General features: G+C 31.8%; 4 protein-coding genes across 4 annotated transcripts; all 4 read left to right on the top strand.

The window, feature by feature from the left end:
- The first annotated feature begins 99 nt into the window (after positions 1-99).
- On the top strand, positions 100-6,022 carry LOC124498369 (uncharacterized). The gene is made up of 3 exons (XM_075729069.1): positions 100-1,888; positions 1,971-2,051; positions 2,630-6,022. Exons 1-3 carry the CDS (start codon positions 1,208-1,210, stop codon positions 3,308-3,310), a joined length of 1,443 nt encoding a protein of 480 aa, XP_075585184.1. The 5' UTR covers positions 100-1,207; the 3' UTR covers positions 3,311-6,022.
- A 1,470-nt stretch (positions 6,023-7,492) lies between these two features.
- dos (daughter of sevenless) lies at positions 7,493-10,632 on the top strand. Its single transcript, XM_047061868.2, has 4 exons — positions 7,493-8,268; positions 8,340-9,661; positions 9,735-9,858; positions 9,925-10,632. Exons 1-4 carry the CDS (start codon positions 8,188-8,190, stop codon positions 10,327-10,329), a joined length of 1,932 nt encoding a protein of 643 aa, XP_046917824.2. The 5' UTR covers positions 7,493-8,187; the 3' UTR covers positions 10,330-10,632.
- A 117-nt stretch (positions 10,633-10,749) lies between these two features.
- Got2 (glutamate oxaloacetate transaminase 2) lies at positions 10,750-12,808 on the top strand. The gene is made up of 4 exons (XM_047061869.2): positions 10,750-11,196; positions 11,270-11,555; positions 11,624-11,914; positions 11,977-12,808. Exons 1-4 carry the CDS (start codon positions 11,096-11,098, stop codon positions 12,601-12,603), a joined length of 1,305 nt encoding a protein of 434 aa, XP_046917825.1. The 5' UTR covers positions 10,750-11,095; the 3' UTR covers positions 12,604-12,808.
- A 780-nt stretch (positions 12,809-13,588) lies between these two features.
- LOC124498220 (uncharacterized) lies at positions 13,589-22,527 on the top strand. Its single transcript, XM_047061945.2, has 9 exons — positions 13,589-16,306; positions 16,377-17,174; positions 17,243-18,406; positions 18,479-18,684; positions 18,752-18,848; positions 18,916-19,300; positions 19,365-21,469; positions 21,534-21,667; positions 21,735-22,527. The coding sequence occupies exons 1-9, from the start codon at positions 15,136-15,138 to the stop codon at positions 21,819-21,821; spliced, it is 6,147 nt and encodes a 2,048-aa protein (XP_046917901.2). The 5' UTR covers positions 13,589-15,135; the 3' UTR covers positions 21,822-22,527.
- Positions 22,528-22,586: the final 59 nt, after the last annotated feature.

Raw genomic sequence — 22,586 nt, 5'->3', positions numbered from 1 at the left:
TAAAACACTCATCGGGTAAGAAAAATAAACTTTACAACAAATTCCAGAAAAACGCATGTGTCAAAGATTCTCATTTCATCTCACTATACTATGTTCTCTCAGTTACTTTCTTTCATTTCATCTGTGCGTGTGTTTGGTAATATATGGATTCTCTGTATCGGCGGAAAACCCAGCTACCAGAATACTTTTTCATTGTATGTATGAGGAACTTTTTTCTTCAGTGTATTCCAGGAGCCCATATTCGCCTAGCCGTTGTTTTTTTCATATTTTGACCGTTTTATTTTATTTTTCATTCATTCATTTATATGGTTGTTTGTCAGTTTTTGTGATCAAATCATAGTTCATCGATTTATTTATTGTTTGTATGTGTGTGTGTGTTGAAACCAATATTTTGAATTGATCATCATCATCCGGTGTCATTGTCATTCGATTTTTTTTTATTTTTGTCACCCGATTGTCATTTATATTTTGTATATGACAAAACAATAACTTATACATGTGTGTGTGTGTGTGTGTGTGTGTGTGATATAAATTTACTGAAACCAATCCCTACAAAACCTTCATCATCATCAACAGCTTTTTATTATTATTCTAGAACATCGTGTTTTTCTTTTTTATGTTTGGTTATATTAGATTACACACTACTATAGTAGTTGGTGTTTTGACAAGAATAAAATTGTCATCAACATTCCACCAAAAAAAACTATGTTATGAGCCAAACAACAACTGTAGAGAAAGAGAGAAAGAACAAATTTTGTTTATGCCGTTACATTACCAAATATATTGATTTGATATGGTTTTTTCTCGACTTTTTCGACAACATTCTCATTTTTCCAATAAAATAAACCAGAATAAAAAAATCGGGATCGTTGTGTCATCGATCATTCGTATCCGCATCATCATATAGGTCTACCATCATCAACATTATATTTGTCATGTTCATCACGATGTTATGGATCGATTATGGATCGTGTTAAATAGCAAAAATAATTTAGCAATCACGACAAACATTTTATAATATAGCAATGGATCGACATCATCAATTTAGTAGCAATAATAATAATATAATAATAATAGTGTCACGCTGACACATTCTTCACCTCCGGCTATTCATCGAACATTTGCCAATAATGATGATGCTAGTAATGGTGGTAGTATTGAAAATAATAAAAAATTGAATCATCATCAACAACAATCTTATCTTGTCATGTCAAATGCAATGCGTTCATATATTGAATCATTACCTGAAAAATTGACCCTGACTAAAGAATTGACTGAATATCGTTTCTGGAAATCATTACGTACAGAATTTATAGCAACATTTTTATATGTGATTTTTACCTGTGGTATTTTGGCTGTTACAACTACAACAACTCAAACAACGATTTCGACAACGTTGACAAATGATATACAACCACCTCAACAACAGCAATTGAATAGTATTGAATTATTGAAAAATTCATTGGCCATCGGTCTAACAGTTGCAACATTAATACAATGTACTGGACATGTTTGTGGTTGTCATCTATCGATTGCTATTACAATTGGTCTTTATGTTACCGAGCGTGTAACAACATTACGATTGATATCATATTTATTCGTACAATTTCTAGCATCATTATTCGGTATAATGGTTGTTCAGAATCTTTTCGATACCATCATACCATTAATGCCTTCCACGCCAACACTGTCATCAACGAAAATTTTTGGTTTCGAATTTTTATCAACATTTCTAATTGTGCTCACCTATCTAGCTAATTGTGACCCAAATCGTTTACAATTAACCAATAATAGCAATATCAATATCAATAATAATTATAATTGTATAATCGATTCATCAAAATCATTATCAATAGGATTTGCCTATACAGTCGGACATTTGTTTGCTGTAAGTTGTCGTTGCTGTTCATTCATTCATTTTTTTCTTTCACTCATCAATCGATATATTAATATTTTTTTTATTGATTTAGTTTGTTGCAACTGGTGCATCAATGAATCCCGCAAAAGCATTGGCCATATCGATTTTGACTGAACAATATTGTTTGCATTGGGTAATATTTTCTTGTTCTTTTTGATCTTAGTTTCAATTTTCTGCAAGTTGATTGACGAAAATGAGAAAATACAAAATTCCAATTTCAGATTCTTGTGTTCGTGTGTGTGTGTTGGTGTGCATGATTGCATATCCAAGTGTTTGATTAGAGAGAGAGAGAACATAACATAGAGAAAATATATTCTTTGTTTACTCAATCGATGATTGATCTCAATAATATTATTGTTGTTGGATAGTTGATATCGATGTTGCGAATTTTGAGTGGCCATTTTTTAGAATGAAAAAAAGCAAAAAAAAAACTAGAAATACTTTCCATTAGTTTACTCTATATTAACCATTTTCAAAGAAGAAAAATTTATGCTCGAGTTGAAATAAACGATGCACAAACATAGTCATAGTTCAAGTCTAAGTTGTTCAAACATGTATTATTGATCAATATACGATATATTGACATAATCAATTTATCATCCATCATCGTGTATATGTGCACCACACAGACAGTGAGTGAGTGAGAGAGATCATTGATAATTTATCTCATTATTCAATTCAATTCACCTGAAAAAAAAATATTTTCCACAGATCTATTGGATTTCTCCATTGCTTGCCGGACTATTTGGTGGACTTATCTATGATTATATTGGATCAATCAAACCAATTTCATCAATAGCAACAGCAACAACATTATCTCGTCCATCGTCATCATCATCATCATCGTCATCCTCGTCGATACATCAAATAGTACCATCACCAATTCTTTCATCAACATCATCATCATCATCATCGTGTTCTGGAACAATGATTGATCCAACAACAATAACAACAGCTGCATCAGCATCGATCCATTATAATAATACAGCTAATTTATCAATGCCACAACAACAACAACCAAAAAAAACAATTCCATCCTCGTCAACAACAATGATGATGATGATGGAAAAGCCGGACAATTCATCATCGTCATCATCAACATTGCTACCAACAACAACAACAACAACGACAACTATGACATCACCACCAGCAGCATCATTATCAACATTAAATCCAGTGGAAACAACAACTATTCGAATTCTTGATACACCGGAATTACCAATTTTTAGCCTACAAAAACAACAACGACAACAACAACAACAACAGCCAAAATTTGATAATGATGAAACACAATTTTTGATTGTTAATCATGAAAAAACATCACTTAATAATAGTGATAATTTCATAAATGAAACACAAAATAAGCCAAATTTGATTCGTACCCGATATTAATTTGATGTTTATGAAGAAAAAGTTTTTTGTTTTGATTTTTTGCATTGGAAACAAACTAAAACTTGAATAAATTACTGTTATTCCGCAACAAATTCTACATGTAATCCAATTCCAAAGTTATGAAAAAAACGACTATGATAATGATGATTGACAATTGAAGATTCAAAAGTTTTTTATTTTTGCTTCTTTTGAATGAATGAATGATGATGATCATTATTATTATCATCATTTATTCATTCTTGAAATATAGGCCCAATAAATATCGCTTGGTGGAAATTCTCTTTTCTCTCCAATGCTTTTTTATTCTCTGCTTTTTTACTCGTTTTCACCCACTTTTTTACCACCACCAAGAATTATTTCGGTAATCTCATTTACAAAGTTTTTTTCTTTTCTTATTTTTTTCTTTTTTCTTTGGCTCATTTGGTAGTCAATTTTTTTTCTTGCTATATGAATGAACAAAAAAAAATAGGAGAAAACGGAAATACTGACGGAAAGCCTCTGAGAAAAAAATTGTTATTCTTTTTTCGGGCGAATATAATGATAATAATGAGAATAATAAGACTGTGTAGAATAAAGATGAAAAATTGTGCCTGCTTGCATTGTGTGTGTGTGTGTGTGTGTGTTAGCTAAGGATGTTGATGATGATGATTCTGGGCAGAATTTTTCAGAATTTTCATTATTATTGTTTAATAATCGACAACAACAACAGACCGTTCATTCAAATAATGGAAATGTTTTGAGAAACTTTTTTTCCACCGTCTTCCTCTTTTCTTTCTTCTTTTTCTTCATTCATCTCCCTGTTTCGTTAGAATGGAATCGAATGAAAAATCTACATCACCATCATAATCATCAACCAACGAGTTAGAAAAAGGGAATATTTTAGTAATGGAACTGAAGCAAGCACAAAACCTTTTCATTTGTTTAGTATTTTGGGTTTTTTCTCTTTCTTTCTCGGGTGAAAACCATTTATTTAGCAAGGAATACCAACTTTTTTTTCACTGACTGAATCATTAAACTAGGGATGCTAACGGTTTTTTTTTATTTCTAGTTATGCTTTGCTTCTAGTCGCCGTCAGTGTTGTTGATGATGACGTTGCTTACAAATATCGATTTTGTAATTAAGCTAGGGTGCTCTCTCTCTCTCGTTTTTTTAGGCCCCATAATCTATTTGCTTTTGATGTTTAAAAACCAAAAAAAACAGTGAAACCAAAGCGAAGGAAATTGGTGAAAAAGTTTGTCGGGAAATTCCCAGGATGATAATGATACGGCCCGAGGAATTTCCAATTTTGTCATTCGTGTGTTTGTGTGTGTATGTTTTTCATTTTTTTTTGTTTAGTAGGCTGCTGCTTTATGCATTTGCGTTTCAGATTTTTTTAGGCTTCTATTTTTTTTTATTTCTTCTCATATGTCTTTCACACAGAGAGATTTTATCATTAAACAATTATTTATCGGACAATTTTGTTTTCGAATATAATAATAAAACCGACCATGGCAAACATGTATTGCCGAATGACCAGAGATAAAAATTTGATTTTGCGCCCAATCGAATATCATTATCACACGATGATGATGATCCGGAATGAAGTTGGGGAAACAAACACATTTTCGATTCAAAAAAAACTTTGCATTGATATCGTGTGTGTTTGTTTGTGTGTTTGTGTGTGGGAGGTTAGTTGTTGTCGTTGTTGTTGTTGTTGTTGTTGTTGTTGGTTGTGTTATATTTTTTTTCTTTTACTACGTTATTGTTATTGCTTGTCTCGTATCTACCAGAAAAAAAGGATGCTACTGACAGCTGCAACATCAGCAGCAACATCAGGCGATGCAATTCAGCAAAACCATTTGGAGAATTTTTATTCTATTCACCACGTATCACATTTTTTTATATATATAGTGAATACACAATTCGATTGTAAACGATCCAGAACAAAAAACACAAAGCAAAAAATTCTTTTCTTTAATGTTCCAACGAAGCATAATAATAAATGGTTTGCTCGAACAAACATCATTTTGAAACAAACACACACACACACACACACCCATTAGCTAGTAAAAATCTTGACATTGGAATCCAATGACAATCGTTTTCGGCTAATGTCACTGTATTAGATAGAACGATCATAAACTTGACTCTGAATGAATGTGAAAAAATACTAGAATTATAATGCGTTCAACGAAGCACAAATGGCCAAACTTGTTTCAATATCTTTTTTTTTTTTTTTTGTTTCAACAATTTTATTTGACTTTTGTCATTTTGCGTGCGTGTGTGTGAGACACAAGAAATTAGAAAAAAAATTCAAAATTAAAATCTAATTCAGTATCAAATGTGAAGCAGAAATAAATTGAAAAATTCTTTTGCATTTAATTAGAAAAAATTCAATTTTAAAATTTGTCAAAAGACGAAAAAAATTCCTTATGTGACACTGTCAAAAGTGTTAACGAAAATTTCCTATCATTTTTCGAGTGGAATTTGTGCGTTGAAGAGATCGAGAACAGAAAAAAATCTTTCTTTCTTCAGAAAAAATCAGGAATTCTTTTATTTCAAAAAAAAATTCCAAGATTTTCCAATTCACAAGACTCGATTTTTCTTCATTTATTTTTTTCCTATCTATTTGAATTATTTATTCTTCACCATGGCTACAGATTTTGTGAACGGTGTGATTGTGTGTGTGTGTGTTTGTAATAGCAAAATTGAAGCAAAAAAAAAAGAAAGAAATTCCATTGAATTTCGTTTCGATTCTGAATTATTTTTTTGTCGAAAAAAATAAAAAAGAATGTAAACGAATAAAATCGGACGAGAATGCATTTACATACGATACATACGTGTATGAGAAATATAAATAAACATTAAATAATTCTTTGTATGGAATATTCTTTCCAAAAATTTTTTTGCAAAGATGTGAAAATTTTTTGAGAATTATTTTATTACGAAATTTGATTCCCTTGAAAATTAATTAGAATTTCAGATTTATCTTTTTGAAAAAGAATTCTAGTTATCATCTTCATCATCATATGATCTGTAATTGTTCAAGTTTCAAAAGAAAATTGCCAATTCTATACACTAAGAATTCCGTAGCTTGAAGCTGAATAAATTCATAATTGAAATTACGAATTTTTCATACTTGATGTTGATCGGTGGTGAACAAATACAGAAATACAGAAATGAATGCAAAAACATTTTCCCTGAAGCTAAACGAACCATAATTGAATCAAAAAAAAAGAATTTCATTTTTTTCCGCAGACGTTATCTATACCTGAGAAAATTACCTTAGTTATTTTGATAATAGAGAATTCAATCGATTCGAAAATGAAAAGGAAAGACAAACCAACAGAAAAAAATCATTCAACTAAAACTAATAGGATCTCGTTTTTTTTCTTTTATTCCAGTTTTTTCTGTCCGTTCCGGATGTATAATTGTAATTACACGGACACAAATTAATTCTTGCGCACACAGAAATGAATCAATTCTACAGTTGAATGATTCAACATCATTTTATACGATTAAACACTATCCGATGATGATCATTCTATCCTCGATAATTTAATTATTTTGATTTTTTTCACGCAAACTAGCCTATCGTCGATGATGATGATTTGAATTTGAATTATATCCGCTTAAATATTTATATATAGGTCGAACTCTAAACCAAACAACAAAAACACAAGCCACATATCTCTCTCACACATCAAGATCAATTTTGCAGATCCTGATCGTTTAAAAAAAAACAAATTTGTTTTTCTCAAAAACAAATTCAAATTATCATGATTGTTGAAGACTAGAGAAAAAACACCATAAAAGTAATATGGCCCAGATTCACTTAAAACCCAAAAAAAGTCCTAAAGAAACTACGTTCAGTGCTCTTTGCTCGAAAATCTTTTTTCAATAAAAACTTTAAAAACCAAACCCAATTGATTATTATCCAAACATTCAGTTCTTTCAGTTTTTTTCGTGGTTAGTCTGTAAAATTGTTGTTTTTACTTTGTGTGTGTGTGTGTGGTGTAAAATACTGGGGCAGAAGAAGAAGAAAAAGAAGACGAAAAAGACGATGATGAATGAATGAAATGAATGAATTGAATTGAAAGAAAAAACCTCGCCCTCACCATAGTTTGTTGATATCGAAAAAACAGCAACTTGCAACTTGTATATTTTCATATCATCGACAAAGAGGCTCGCGATCGATGGTTGTTGTTGTTGTTGTTGTTGTCGTCGTCGACGTCGTATAAACATACAACATACACAAAATGATTTTAATGATGAGCCATAATTCTCTTCGTGTGTTTATTGTTTATGTGTGTGAAATGTAACACGAAGAAACGCGAATCATCATCACAACAAATCAACCAATTTTAATTCGTTATGGTTAAGAAGAACCAGAAAAAAAGACCACCAAAGTTTCGTAGATTAGATAAAAAACTTGTGGCCGAACATCGAACTTTTATTATTTGTTTGTGTTTGCGTGTCTGTGAGTTTGTGTATTTTACATTAGATTGTCTGTGTTGTTGATATCATCATTGTCATTGTATCCTTATTGTTGTTGTTGGTGATTTCTCCTCATATGTGTAATTTTTGGATTTTCACCAACTACCACGACGACGACGACGACAACAATACATAACCGATTTCGATTATAAGGATGATGTTGTATCAAAAAACAATCAAAATAGAAAAATGATCGATATAGTTGGACAATTGTCATGAGAGAAACACACAAAAGATACATTGCAATTTTGATTTGTATAAGAAAAAAAAAGTATTGCCAAATAACTGCAAATTTCCTGATTCTCACATGTAACAAAAATGAATGAATCACTTTTCTTCCATCTCTAATCCACGACGACATTTGAAAAGTCTATAATTTGAAACAATCTCAAGAACAAAATATGGACAATTTAAGCAATCAACAAATTGTACATGCCGGTTGGTTGATTAAATCACCACCAGAAAAACGAATCTGGAAAACAGTGTGTGAATTTTTTTTTGATTTTTTTCCTATTCTGACTAATCGATTGATTGATTGATTTTATTCATTTAGAAATGGAGACGTCGTTGGTTCGTATTGAAACCATCAGGACAAATACCTGGACAATATGTGCTTGAATATTATACGGATTCAACGTGTAAAAAACTTAAAGGACAAATTGATCTGGATCAATGTGAACAAGTGGATGCTGGATTACAATTAGAGATACGTAAACAAAATTATGATAATATGTTTGATTTACGTACATCGAAACGAACCTATTATCTAGTTGCTGGCAGTGAAGATGAAATGAATAAATGGGTTGAATGTATTTGTTCAGTATGTGGATTAAAAATGGAAGCCATTCAAAACGAATTGGCATTATTGCCAGCAATTGAAATGAATATCGACCATCATCATAATCATCATCAAAATAATAATGGAAGCCAAAGCAGTACAAACAATAGCCCAAATCATAATCATCAACATACTCAAAATACCAATCATAATTTGAATATTAATGAAGAACTTCGATATTCACCGCAACCAAGTCCAAATGAACAACAACAACAGCAGCAGCAACACCAATCGATAAGTGAATCATCATCATTGTCAACATTGAATTATATACCAATTTCAGAATGTTATACTGGAAAACCATTGTTTTTAAATAATGAAAATCGTAATCATAGTACACCACCACCACCTAGGCCACCAAAACCATCTACATTAACACAGCAACAACAACAACAAACATTACAAAATCATACTAATCATCTTTTTCCGTCCGTTTCAAAATCACAAAGTTCATTGGCATTATGGCCACAGCAAGATCAACAACCAATGCCAACAGCAGCAACAACGAAAGCAATCGGTAAAGTTCAATTATCATCATCATCATCATTGCATCAAGTACCTGGATCTGGATTATTATTGCAACAACAACAGCCTGCACCGCCAATACCATTACCGAAATCATTAACAACAACGGCGTTGCTTAACAATAACAACAACAACAACAACACAACCGGCAACAGGTCGTTCTACCTCAATTCATCATCAGCGAATAAACAATTAGGCAATAATCAATCCTATAATTTTTATGATACTTGGCATTCACGATCAAAAAGACCGGATTTTCTTCATCATCATCATCATCATCTTGCTTCTTCAACGCCTCCACCACCACCAACACAACCACAACCAACATCACAAAATTCTACATTGATACCACCACATGTTAATCGTGATCTTAAACCAAATCGTCATCGACCAGGAAATCAAAATATAACACAATTTTTCAATAATCAACAGACAAAAAGTGACAGTAATGTTGTGATGATGGAAATGATTAATAATAATAAACAACCATTCAAACGAATCAATATCAACAAGTAAGATTCAGCTTTTTTGGTGATAAATTTTGTTTAAAAAATTCAATTTCAATTTTTATTTGTTTGTTTATAGCTCACAACCAATCATGACAAGCCGTCATACATTACCAAGGCCATTGATTACAAGCTATACGTTGAGAAATCAAAATAATAAAAATAATGATAATTATTGCCATCTAGTTCATTGTGAACAACAGGTAAATTTTTTTTAGACAAAAATTAGTCCTTTCTAATTTGATTTGGTTTTGTTTTTTTTAAATTAGCCAAAAACAACTATTGAAGACTGTGAACGCCAATATTTAGATTTAGATCTGGATCTAGAATCCACCTCGACCACCACCACCACTAGTAATAACAATAATTCAAATAGCCCAAAAACAACAAACGATAATGGCATGGATCATGGTGGACAATTATCATCGATCCATCATCATTCCAGCCAACAACAACAACAACAATGGAACAATAATAATAACATTCCTGATAATCAATCATCGGATTTATTATTCAATAATAATAATAATTCTTGTGACCAAATAAGCACTAATCTGACGATGGCCGATTTTGCTGATAATCCTGGTACAGTTTATAAAGAAGTTGATTTTCTTAAAACAAAAGCTTTGAATGAAATGCGATTGAATATGAATATTTACCGTAAAGCCAACTAAATTGATCTGGATAGTTAATAATTAATTGTGCCAAAACATCATCATCAACAACAACAACAAAGAATTCAAGATGATTCTGTGATTTTTATTTTTATTTTTCGCTTTAAATTTTTTTCCATAATTTAATTTCAAGCCAAATTGTATCCCAATCTTAACAAAATCTGTTGTGATTGAATGATGATGATGATGATGATGATCACATCTAAATCATTATGACATGAATTTGTATTTAAAAAAAAAAAATTCATCCACTTTTTTTGTCACAAGTACAAAATAAATGAAATCAAATTTAATTTAAAAAAATACGATAGATGGCGTTGATGAGTCCTGGTACATGTAAACCACATTGAGATGTGTGCGATTATCATGTTCTGATTGTGTATCATCGAAAATAATCTGGTTGCAGCATTTGGCGTTTTTTTTTCTTTTCTGGTTGATGTTGATGATTGTTCTCCTTTTAAGTCCTTGAGATTTTTGTGATAATATTCTTGTTGATGTGTCTGTGTCTGTGTTTTTGTTTGTATACTACATCGAAAATTTTTTCTCTGATATCATCACCACACTATCTTAGTTGTTGTAAACGGTTATTGTTCGTCATTTTTTTCAATATCATTTCTATACTGTTGCGTATGTTTTTTTTCTCACATCATCGCTACTGACTATTTTTCATTCTTAAATCGGCAACATTACTTCATTGATCATTGAGAAACTTACATACAGAAACATTGAATAAATAAATCTTAATTAATTTTGTAAAACAAGAACAATGTTTTCCTCACCAATTCGTTGTCTGATTCATCCATCAACCATATTATCACCATGTCATCAATTATCACCATCGACATTACATCTGTGTCGACGATCCAAGTATTATTATGATTCATTCATTCGAATTGTTTCTGGAACTAATTGAAATTTTTTAATTTTGTTGCATGTAAAGTTCATGGTGGTCACACGTTGAAATGGGTCCACCGGATGCTATTCTTGGCATTACTGAAGCATACAAACGTGATACAAATCCGAAAAAAGTTAATCTTGGTGTCGGTGCCTATCGTAATGATCTTGGTAAACCACATGTATTACCTAGTGTTATAAAAGCCGAAGAAAAATTGAGTGAATTGAATTTGGATAAAGAATATTTACCGATATCTGGTCTCCCAGATTTCACAGCATCTGCTGCCAAATTGGCATTCGGTGATAAAAGTCCTGTAATCACTGAGAAATTAGTAAGTGACATTATATTTATACAATAATCGGTTAATTGAGAATCCAATTTGTAAAATTTCACAATTAGAATGCAACAGTTCAAGGAATATCCGGTACTGGGTCATTAACGATTGGCGCCTGTTTTCTTCGTGACTTTCATCAAGGTCCAAAAGATGTTTATATGCCAACACCTACATGGGGCAATCATATACCATTATTTAAACGTGCCAATTTCAATATTAAACAATATCGATATTATGATCCAAAAACGTGTGGATTTGATTTTCCAGGTGCACTACAAGATATTGCAAAGATACCGGAAAAATCAGTCATTTTATTACATGCATGTGCACATAATCCTACCGGTGTTGATCCAAAAGTATGTCAGACATGAATTTGATAATCATTCATTGATGTAATAATAATAATTGTTTTATTTAGCTTGACCAATGGAAAGAAATGTCCAATTTGATCAAACAACGAAACCTGTTTCCATTTTTCGATATGGCATATCAAGGTTTTGCTACTGGTGATATTGATCGTGATGCATCAGCATTACGTTTATTCATTCAGGATGGCCATCGTGTTTGTCTTTCACAATCGTTTGCTAAAAATATGGGTCTTTATGGGGAAAGAATCGGTGCATTCACCGTTGTTGGTTCATCACAAGAAGAGGCTAGTCGTATTATGTCACAAATCAAGATTATAATTCGTCCAATGTATTCGAATCCACCGTTGCACGGGGCACGTATTGCATCAATGATTCTTAATGATTCATCATTACGAACACAATGGTTAAAGGATGTTAAAGAGATGGCACAACGTATTATAATGATGCGTGCAAAGTTACGTAATGTAATCGAATCAGAAGGATCGACACGAAATTGGCAACATATAACCGAACAGATTGGAATGTTTTGTTTCACCGGTATGGATAAATCACAATGTGAACGTTTGACCAAAGAATTCAGTGTTTATCTAACAATGGATGGACGAATTAGCGTTGCGGGGTTATCATCATCGAATGTTGAATGGGTTGGTAAAGGAATTCATGCCGTTACTAAGTGAAAACTTACTGATCATCATCATCCATTATTATTATCATCGTTATCATCACCATAAACAGTAACACAATCATTCGAAAAAGAATATATAGACAAAAGAAAGAGGAAAAGAATTCTTTTCATATTTTAAAAAATAATTTCCACATAACTGATAATTTTATTCGAGAAAGAAAGGAAGAAAAAAATAAAATCAATTTTTACAAATTCAATTGAATCGTCACTGTTTCATAGATGTTGTCTTGGTATTTATGTTAAAACTCTGATGTTGTTGTCATTCCATAATGTAATCATCGATTTTCTCTTTATACTACTACAACAAACAATAAATGCAAACATTTGTTTTCTTCATTCAATGAAATTTACATTTGGTCATCTTCTAATCATAATAAAGTTCAATCAATTCGAGTTTGGTTAATTTTGTGTCTCTATATTCGAGAGACAAAACATCAAAATGTTTCAACCAGACGACAATTCGAACAAATACGGTAATTTTTTTGCCAATTTATACGTTGTAATACAACATTATTATGTAAGCATCGTATTAACAGCAATCCAATCATTAATCGATCACGGTTGTCTCACATATAACATCTGCCAATTAATAAATAAAATAAAATAAAAAAAAAAAGAAATGATGATGTGATTGGATTCAAATCACATACACACATATATACATACTCCTACTACATTCATATATATAAAATGGTAGTAGCAGTGATAAAAGACAGATGAAATAAATTTTCTTTTCTCCCCCAAAACCACCACATCTAATTACTTGGATAAAGAGGGGAGTAACTATTATCATTTTTTTATCCCCCACACATTTTCTAACATCCATTTCATTCACCTCTATAACAAATTGTAAAAAAATGTGTAGTAGTGGTTCTATATTTAGATATATTTGATACCCTCATGTTTCAACTGGCATTCCTTTGTGTTATTTCATTCTGCATGCTTAGAATAGGTGGTACTATGGTGGTGGTGGTATCTAAAACTGTCTGTCTATGTCTTGAATGTGGATAATAATAATAATAATACTGTATAATACGATTTGCTCACGGATTTTTTTCGTTTTTTGTTTTTGTATTTTTCTTCAATGATCCCAATATCTTTGATCCATCAATGGTGATGGTTTGAAAAAAAATTCGGCGTGCGCTTCTACTATCAACAAAAAAAATAACGTACAGTAAAATAGTCATTGAATAACCGGACCGATTTTCCCGACAAACATCACCACTACTACCTCATATTTCTTCATCACTTCTACCACTTTGTCTTATACAACAACAACCGCCATTGACAGTCATCGGTGATGATGAAAAAAAACCCAAAAAATATAGTTTACATCCAAAATTTAAATGTGATGATGATCATCATTAAAGACGTCTACAACTTGCCGTTTTGTTTCCTACCCTCCTCCGAATCATTCTCAACATCATCGATATCATATAGTGGGTAAGAATAATAAACAAAAGAATGTTGGAATCACAAATCCATGTGAGCAGCTCAAATATTGGTCCAACGGATTTTTTTTTTTGAAGGAAGAAGAATCAACCAGAAAATGAAACAAAAATTGTAGACATTATTGTGGTCTGTGGTTTTATATATGTGTGTGTTGACCACTATCTCCATGAACTTTTTCTCCACTTGATAATCATCATCTTCATGGACAGTTAGCTTTTGAATTGAATGTTTATGTTTGTATTATATCCACAAGAATCAAAAAAATGAAATCTTTGGACACTTGCTATTTGATTATTGGATCGTCTCATGGAAATCCCAGACAACAACAACGGCAACAAAAAAGAGATTTTACGCTCAGTCTCGGTTCTTGATCTCTGTGTGTATGTGTGTTTTAATTGTGACGAAAATCTTTTTTTATCGGAATTTCCGTCTACATAATTGATTGTGTCATTTGTCGAATGTTTAAGTTTTGTGTGTGGGTCAAATGAGAGCGAATTTCGAATCAGTTGTTTTCTTCGATATTCAGCAAATCCACCCTCACACATACTAAGTACAAATATTTATTGGTCGATTGATTGAAACCCTTCTTTATCAATGAAAATTTCATGAAATTGTTTACAGAAAAAAATTATTAAAATTATCACCAATCACCAACAAAGAAGGAAGTAAAGAATCCTTGAATTTTTTTTCCACCACCACCATGATCATCATTATCATTGAAATTATAAACACCAGCCAGTAAGAGCCAAAACCGAAGAAACAGAAAAAAACCTGAAAAAACCCAAAATCAATCAATCATAAAATTGAAGCCAAAAATATTAAAATGATAAAATGAATTGAATTTAATTTGATAATTATGAAAATGTTTCGAATACGGAAACGTCGAAAAATTTTTTTGCTGAAAAAATAATTTATCGAATCAATTCACATTTTTTTGTTATCATCATTTCTCTTTCATTAACATTGCCATTTTTGTGATTCTATATCTCAATGTCGACACAGCGATATGGAACAGCAAACAAAATTATTGGATAAAACTTTGATCATCTGAATTATTATTATAACAATAAAGATGAATATTCTTCCTAGTTCATTATCATCGACATCATCATCAGCTGCTACGGCATTCATTACAACCATTGCAACAAATAATAATGACACATGCACATCATCTATCGATAATCGATCATCAATAATGATTAATAGTAAATGTTCTGTTTGTGATGAACAATTACAATTATCTCAACAACAGAATCATGAACAACAACAACAACAACAGGAATTATCATCGATTCCATATCGAATGTTAGCTGTTCGTCCTTCGATTGGTTCGAAAGATCCATTTTTTCCAATATTAGAAACATTAACACAAACATCCGCTATAACGGTACCTTGTTGTTTACGTTGTTCAGATTTATTATTAGAACAATGGAACGAATTTGAATTGAAAAATATCCCAATCAAAAATCGTTTATATAATGTACCAAAGATGAAAATTATTAAATCAAACTTGATGATTATGGCTGATAATAATAATCATCACCAACAACAACAACAACAACAAAAACATTCGAATAAATCATCGATTGTATCGATCGCAGGTGTAACAACACCAACTGCAACAAGGATATTAGCTCATCCAATTAGTCTTTCGACAAACGATAATAATAATAATGGTAATTTAATCAATGTACAACAACAAAAATCAGCTGCAAAAGATACTTCAACAAGAACACCGTGTTTACAGGATGAAGTACTTGATCTTAGTATGACCGGTGTGAATTCAAATTCATCATCATCGACAACAATGAAAATTGATTCGAATAACATCAATCCATCAATGTTGACAATGGCTGTTGATACAACAACAATGTCTGGAACATTGAATAAATCGACAGTATTGACTGGCCATCGACCACGTACAAGTTCATCATCAAGCAGTGGTGGCGGTATAGGTGATAACATCATTGCAATTAGTCCATATTCATTAAATTCATCAATGACTAATCTGATTAAAGTATCTGCCAATCCTGTTGTTTCAACATTAAATTTATCATCGAATAATAATCATTCATCAACGTTAATGATGGCCAAAAAACCTTTATATAGCTGTACACTTTGTCATGAACAATGTACTGAATTATATTCAATTCTATTACGTCCAATGGGTAATTGTCCATATTTTCCATCATTGACTCAAGATATTAAAATACCTACTATAATTGATTCAAATGGAAAAATTGGTAATTTTTTGTTGTCTATTTAATTTAATTAAATATAATTAATTAATGATGGTTTTTTTTCTATCACTAGGTGTTTGTGAATCTTGTCATCACCAATTAATAGTACAATGGGATTCTTATCAAAAATCCAACAAACCAATATTGGAGCGAAAATATCAATTAATTCGTAATAAACAGCACAATCTATCAGAAGTTGTTTTAAGTACCAGAAATTCAACAAATATTAATCATCATCCTCATAATCAACAACATAATCATTTGATTACAACATCAACACCAACACCACCGATATCTCAGTCATTTGTTTCATTAGTTGCTGCCAATAAAACATTTTTTTGTGTTATGTGCGGTAAAGATCTAATTGCATCGAACAATCCACCTACTTCCCAATCATCATCATTATCATCAGGTTCTTCCATCAACAATAATAACACCATTTCATCATCATCACAAGCACATATAGCCTTTTCAATTTTAACCGAAAACGATACCTCTGGCAATGTGATCCAAAAGAAATTGATTGTCCAAAGTGCTCAAGAAATCAATCTCTTGCCTTTTATACCATCATCATCATCATCATCATCATCTTCACCATTACATTCAACGAATACAACAACGTCTTCGTCGGCAAATTCTTTAAAACAATTGCAATTGTTGCATGATAATGGTCGTGTATTGCTCTGTCATTCTTGTTTTTCATCGATCAATTCTTCAACGCCGTCATTATTGAATCTTAATAACTGTAGCAGCAGTAGTAGTAGTGGTATTCATTCTTCTTTGGAACAGCCGCAACAACAACATACGAGCAAAGCAACGACGAATCGATCATCATCATCTATGCATCATTCATCGAATGATTCATTGAATGGTTTGGATTCTTTTCATTAGTTTTTTTATTCATTTTTTTTAATCATAAATTTTTTATATGAATTACAGCAATGACAAAAACGATTCTGATACAGCCAACATCCACGCCATCAACAACAACAACATCGATGGCGACTGCAACTACTACAACAACAACAACAACGATGATGAAGGTTCCAGATGGAAATGAACTAGGCAATCAAATATGTGTTGCTTGTAAACAACATAAATCTGAATATTGGGTTGAAACGAAAGAAAATTCTGAAAAGAAACCATTCTATCCATTTTTACAACATGATGCAAATGAATTGGTCAATAGTCGTGTTCGTGTTTGTGCGCAATGTCATTTAATTCTGGAAATTCAATGGGACGGCTTTGAGAATGGTTATGTGCCGTATAATCAACGTGTATATCAATTGTCTTCATCGGCAAAACGTCCACCATCATCATCGACTCAGTTTTCGTCAGTTGTTGCAGCCGTAACAACAACAACAACAGCAGCAGCAGTAGCAACAAGCTCATCTTCATCACCGGCCATAATTACACAGGTAGTTAATGGGCAACCGGCTTGTCCATTAAAGATTCAGATTGCTGTATCAAATTCGTCATCATCATCATCATCATCTCAACCATCGACACTAGTCCTTGGTTCTGTTAATCATATTCAGAATAATAATCCTTCCGAACATCTTTTGTTGACCACCGTGAGTACAACACCAAATCATTCAATCATCTCAACGATAAATAGCCAAGATCAGCGTTACAATAAACTATTGAATGAATTATTGGCCAGTATTGGTGGTCCACACCTACATCTATCAGGCACTTGTTTGATTTGTTCACAACATAGTGCTACAGGTCAAACATATCAGATATTCTCAACTTCACGTAACGTAATCCTATCGGCCGAATTAGGAATCTATCCATATTTTCCAATGTTGAAAAGTTTAATACATACCACCAGCAAAAAATCATTATCGTCTAAAAATCATAATATTGATAATAATAATAATAATTCACATTTAGCTTGCACTTATTGCTATCATTCATTAATGGCTCAATGGATTGCATATCATTTGTATAGTAAACCAGAAGATCGTGATCTTTCTGCTAGACATTATGATTGTCGAAATTTTGTCTGCTATGTTTGCGGTGTTACCACCTATCGACAATTTGTGCGATCAATTACAGTGAAAGATTTTCCTTTCTTACGCGATCATAAACGTCCTCCTGGTTAGTCTTGTATTAATAATTTTATTCGATTCTGATTTTTTAATTTAATTTTCTAATTTGTTGCTGATAAAGGTTCATTGAAATTAAATAAAGGTGAAAGTGTAGTCACTTGTTTAACCTGCTATCAAACATTAACACATCAATGGATCGAAAATGAACGTATGAAAGTACCGTTAGAGATGCGAAAATATAATTGGATGGCTGTACCACCACCACCACCACCACCGCCGATAACGACAGCTATTAAAAATGAGTCAATTAATGAGCCAAATAGCAAGGTTTGTGATTTACAATTTTTAATCATTGATTTTTATAATGATGAATTTCCTATATGTTTTGTTGCAGAGACCAACACATTCCGATCGAACGATTATTCCGATTCTAGCGCAAACCACTTCACTTTCATATCAAATTAACAATGCCAATCCACTTAATCACAATGGTGAGTAGTACAGTTGTATTGGAATTTTGTTTTTGATGATTCTATTCCTGTTGTGTAAATTATATAGGAATTATTTCGGTTCCTGTTTCAAATGAAATGATACCTAAAGCAGCAATAATTGTCAATGCCGGTAATTTCGGTAACAACAATATCGTTAGCCAACAACAACAACAATCGAACAACAATAATTTGAATGTAACGGCACCGACATCATTTAATCCATCACATACATTGGCACCATTAGTAGCGGCTGCAATGGCCGCTACACCGGTTACAATCAAACAAGAAATGATAAATGAAACATCTACAAGTGAACCAATTACAACAACCAATAATAATGGCAGTAGTAGTTCACAATCATCACAAATGAATGTTACAACAACAACCGCAACGACAGTATTGAGACATATGGCACGTCAACAATATGTCCAAATTCAATATCCACAGCAATTGTAAGTATTCATTGTTGTTGTGGTTTTGATTAAATCTGAATTTTTATCTTTTACTGATTATCAGACTTCAGCAGCAACCACCTGATTCTAGATCGAATCCATCTAATTCAATAAATTTGACAACATTAGCTTCTGTTGCTGCATTGGCTGGTAATAATCGTAATTCAACGCCGGCTATTAGCAACAATAATAATAGCATGGCATCTCATCATCATTCCAATCATCATCATCACCAACAACAACCATCAATCGATAGTCAACATTCAATTCATTCACATTCAAATCATCATCATCATCATCATCATCAGGCTTATGAGCTTCCAAAAGCTGTAATAAATTCAAACAGTTTTGCATTACATTTCAATGCATTAAACAATAATAATAGTAATAATAATGATAGCAATAATAATCAACAAAAACATCAGCAAGCAAAAGCATTGAAACCAAAAATTGAACCGAATGAAACAGAAGATATTCAACAACAGGCGATGGCAAATTGTTTGGCTATGAAAAAGAATCACTTGAATGATAATAATATTCAACATCAATTACATTGTCAACGACGTATTGATCGAACACAAGCACAGATAAAAGAATTGGAAGAATCAATTCAACAAGAAGATTCAAATGTGCAAGATTTTGACCATAATAATTTATCAAAAGTTAACTTAGAAGTGATACAATTGCGTAAAAAACGTTTAGCACAACTAAATCGATTGAAAGAAAAAATTCAACAACTTGAACAACAAATCAATCAGCAACAGCAATCACCAGAGAATATGATGATGGAGACAGATGAAAATTCTCTATCCGATGCTGAATTGACTGAAATTGATGAAAATCGTTCGCTAGACAGTGATTTAATTGACGTTTTCGATGAAGATCATGAATCAATAGTTGAATTTATGGATCAAGTTTTGCCACCATTACCTTTGAAAGAAAATGATGACGAAGATTTGGGCAAAATGGAGTTTCTCTCATTGCTCGGTTTGACCACTCATCGTATGAAACGTGAAGATGATCTCGATAATTATATTCAAACAAAAATGAATAGACGTTTAACCCATGCTTCATTCAAAGTTGATTGGCTTTATGAACAAGAAAATGATATATTGGAAGTTGATCCAAAATATGAAACATTTAAACGTTGGCCATATTTTCGTGAAAGTAGAATAAATCCTAATTCGGATCGATTGCATACAAAAGGTGTTCGAAAAAGTAATAGAAATAAAATGCAATTTTTCGAAACACTTGGGTTGAAGCCACCAACCATGGAAAATAGATTAAAAACTGAAATTAATTGGCTAGCCGTTATTCGTAATCGTCAGATGCGAAGAAAACGTCGACTTATTTGTGTGGGTAAACAATATCAAAATCTTGATGAAAAGATTCTTCAGACTTGGATCCCATCTTTGATATCATCGTCCATATCAAATGACAATAATTCGAAGCTTATTGAACGAATCAATACAAAAGTCATTCCAAATCTTGATGATTATATCAATTATAAAGAAGAATCTACGACCGAATCTAATGATAATCTAGATCAACAACAACATGATGAGACTCAAATTATGACATTTGATTGTAATCCCGCCGAAGTAATAAGGCCGCCATCTTCGTCTTCATCATCAATGCAAAGGACAATCATAACACAACAACAACAACAACAACAATCTAGCTCAACATTTCAACAATCGAAAATGTTATCAACCAAAAATGATCAAAATACAATTGTTGTGATCAATGACAATCATCATCAACAACAACAACCATCAGCTCAAACAACAACTATAATACCAGCGGCAACAAATAAAATGTTGGATCCCAAACAATTTGCACAAAAATTTCATGAATCAGTATTGTTAGAAACACAAAAACAAATGAATGGCAAACAACAACAACAGCTTCAAACTAATGGATCAATTGTAAATATTATCAATTCTGATTCCATGCATCACTATCCATTAATGTTGACAACAACAACAGCAGCAACAACATCGAACGCACAACATGCCGCCATTATCTATAGTGATCAACATCATTTAAGGCCTGTCATGAACAACAGTACATCCAATCCACAACAACAACCACAATTATTGATTGATCGTAATGGATTAATATCGACTATCACGGCAACGCCTGCAACTGTCATCACTTCGATCAAAGGTAAAAATTGACTGTTTTTTGTTGAAATTCAAACCAAATTCTAATTAACATCATTTTTAAATAGTTCCTGCAACATCTGCAGCAACGACAACAATAACGCCTCCAGATAAGCTAAATATTCGTGATCAAATTCTGAACTTACAACATCGCATTGATGATATTAATCGAGAATATTCAGGTTTAAATGAAAAACGAAATGTAAGTTTTAAATTCAATTGTGATGGTGCAATCATCTAATGAGTTGTATTTCGATATTTTTTTCAAGGAAATCGTGATGACAATGCAAAAATTAGAAAGAGAAAAAACATTATTTCAATTGGAAATTGATCGCCTATCTAAATGTTTGGATTGAAAAAAAATTGGAAACATTTGATACATTTTCTTCATTGCCGCCATCTATGCTTGTCGTTTCTGTAATAATTTTTTTTAGATTTTTCCTATTTACACAGCTGATAGCTTTTTGATATATTTAGAATTGAATGAGTAATACTCAGTAATCTAATCTCTCTATCATCATCATCGATACAATCATCATCATTTTCATTAATCATGATCATCGATCGCTTCCACGTTATATACTCACCACACACACATACACCCACCGATCTATTGGTGGACAAATGATAATGTTACAGAATAAGTTTTTTTTTGTTTGCAACCTTCTCCTCTTCATTTTTGAAGTTATTTGGATCAGATGAAGATGGATGAGATGAGTTGGAGATGAATCAAATTTTTTTTCTGTCTAAATGTAAATATTTTTTTTTTGTAATGAATGGTGGCCAGACAGCGAATGTTTTTTTTCTTTTTTCTGATTGTTTATTATTATTGAATTGAATAATTATTGGTTTACTATTTTTTTCAATTTTGAATTTAATTTCATTTTTTTTTCGAAAAATTATTTGGCATGAATGCTGGCACAAACACACACACATAACACAAAAAAATTGATTTTTTCTCAAAAAAACTAATTATTGTATTTGTGGTCTAGTTTTTATTTTCCAATTAATTAATTGATTGATTGATTTTTTTCGAATAAAAATGTTAAAAGTACAAGAATTCTGAATGTAGTTCTATTTAAATCACACGGAAATCGTAATTCTGAATCAATATTTTTTTT

This window comes from Dermatophagoides farinae, chromosome 3 (genome assembly GCF_024713945.1).
Source record: "Dermatophagoides farinae isolate YC_2012a chromosome 3, ASM2471394v1, whole genome shotgun sequence".
Lineage (NCBI taxonomy): Eukaryota > Metazoa > Arthropoda > Arachnida > Sarcoptiformes > Pyroglyphidae > Dermatophagoides > Dermatophagoides farinae.
The sequence above is the reverse complement of the archived record's forward strand: the minus strand, read 5'-3'. Positions and strand labels throughout refer to the sequence as shown.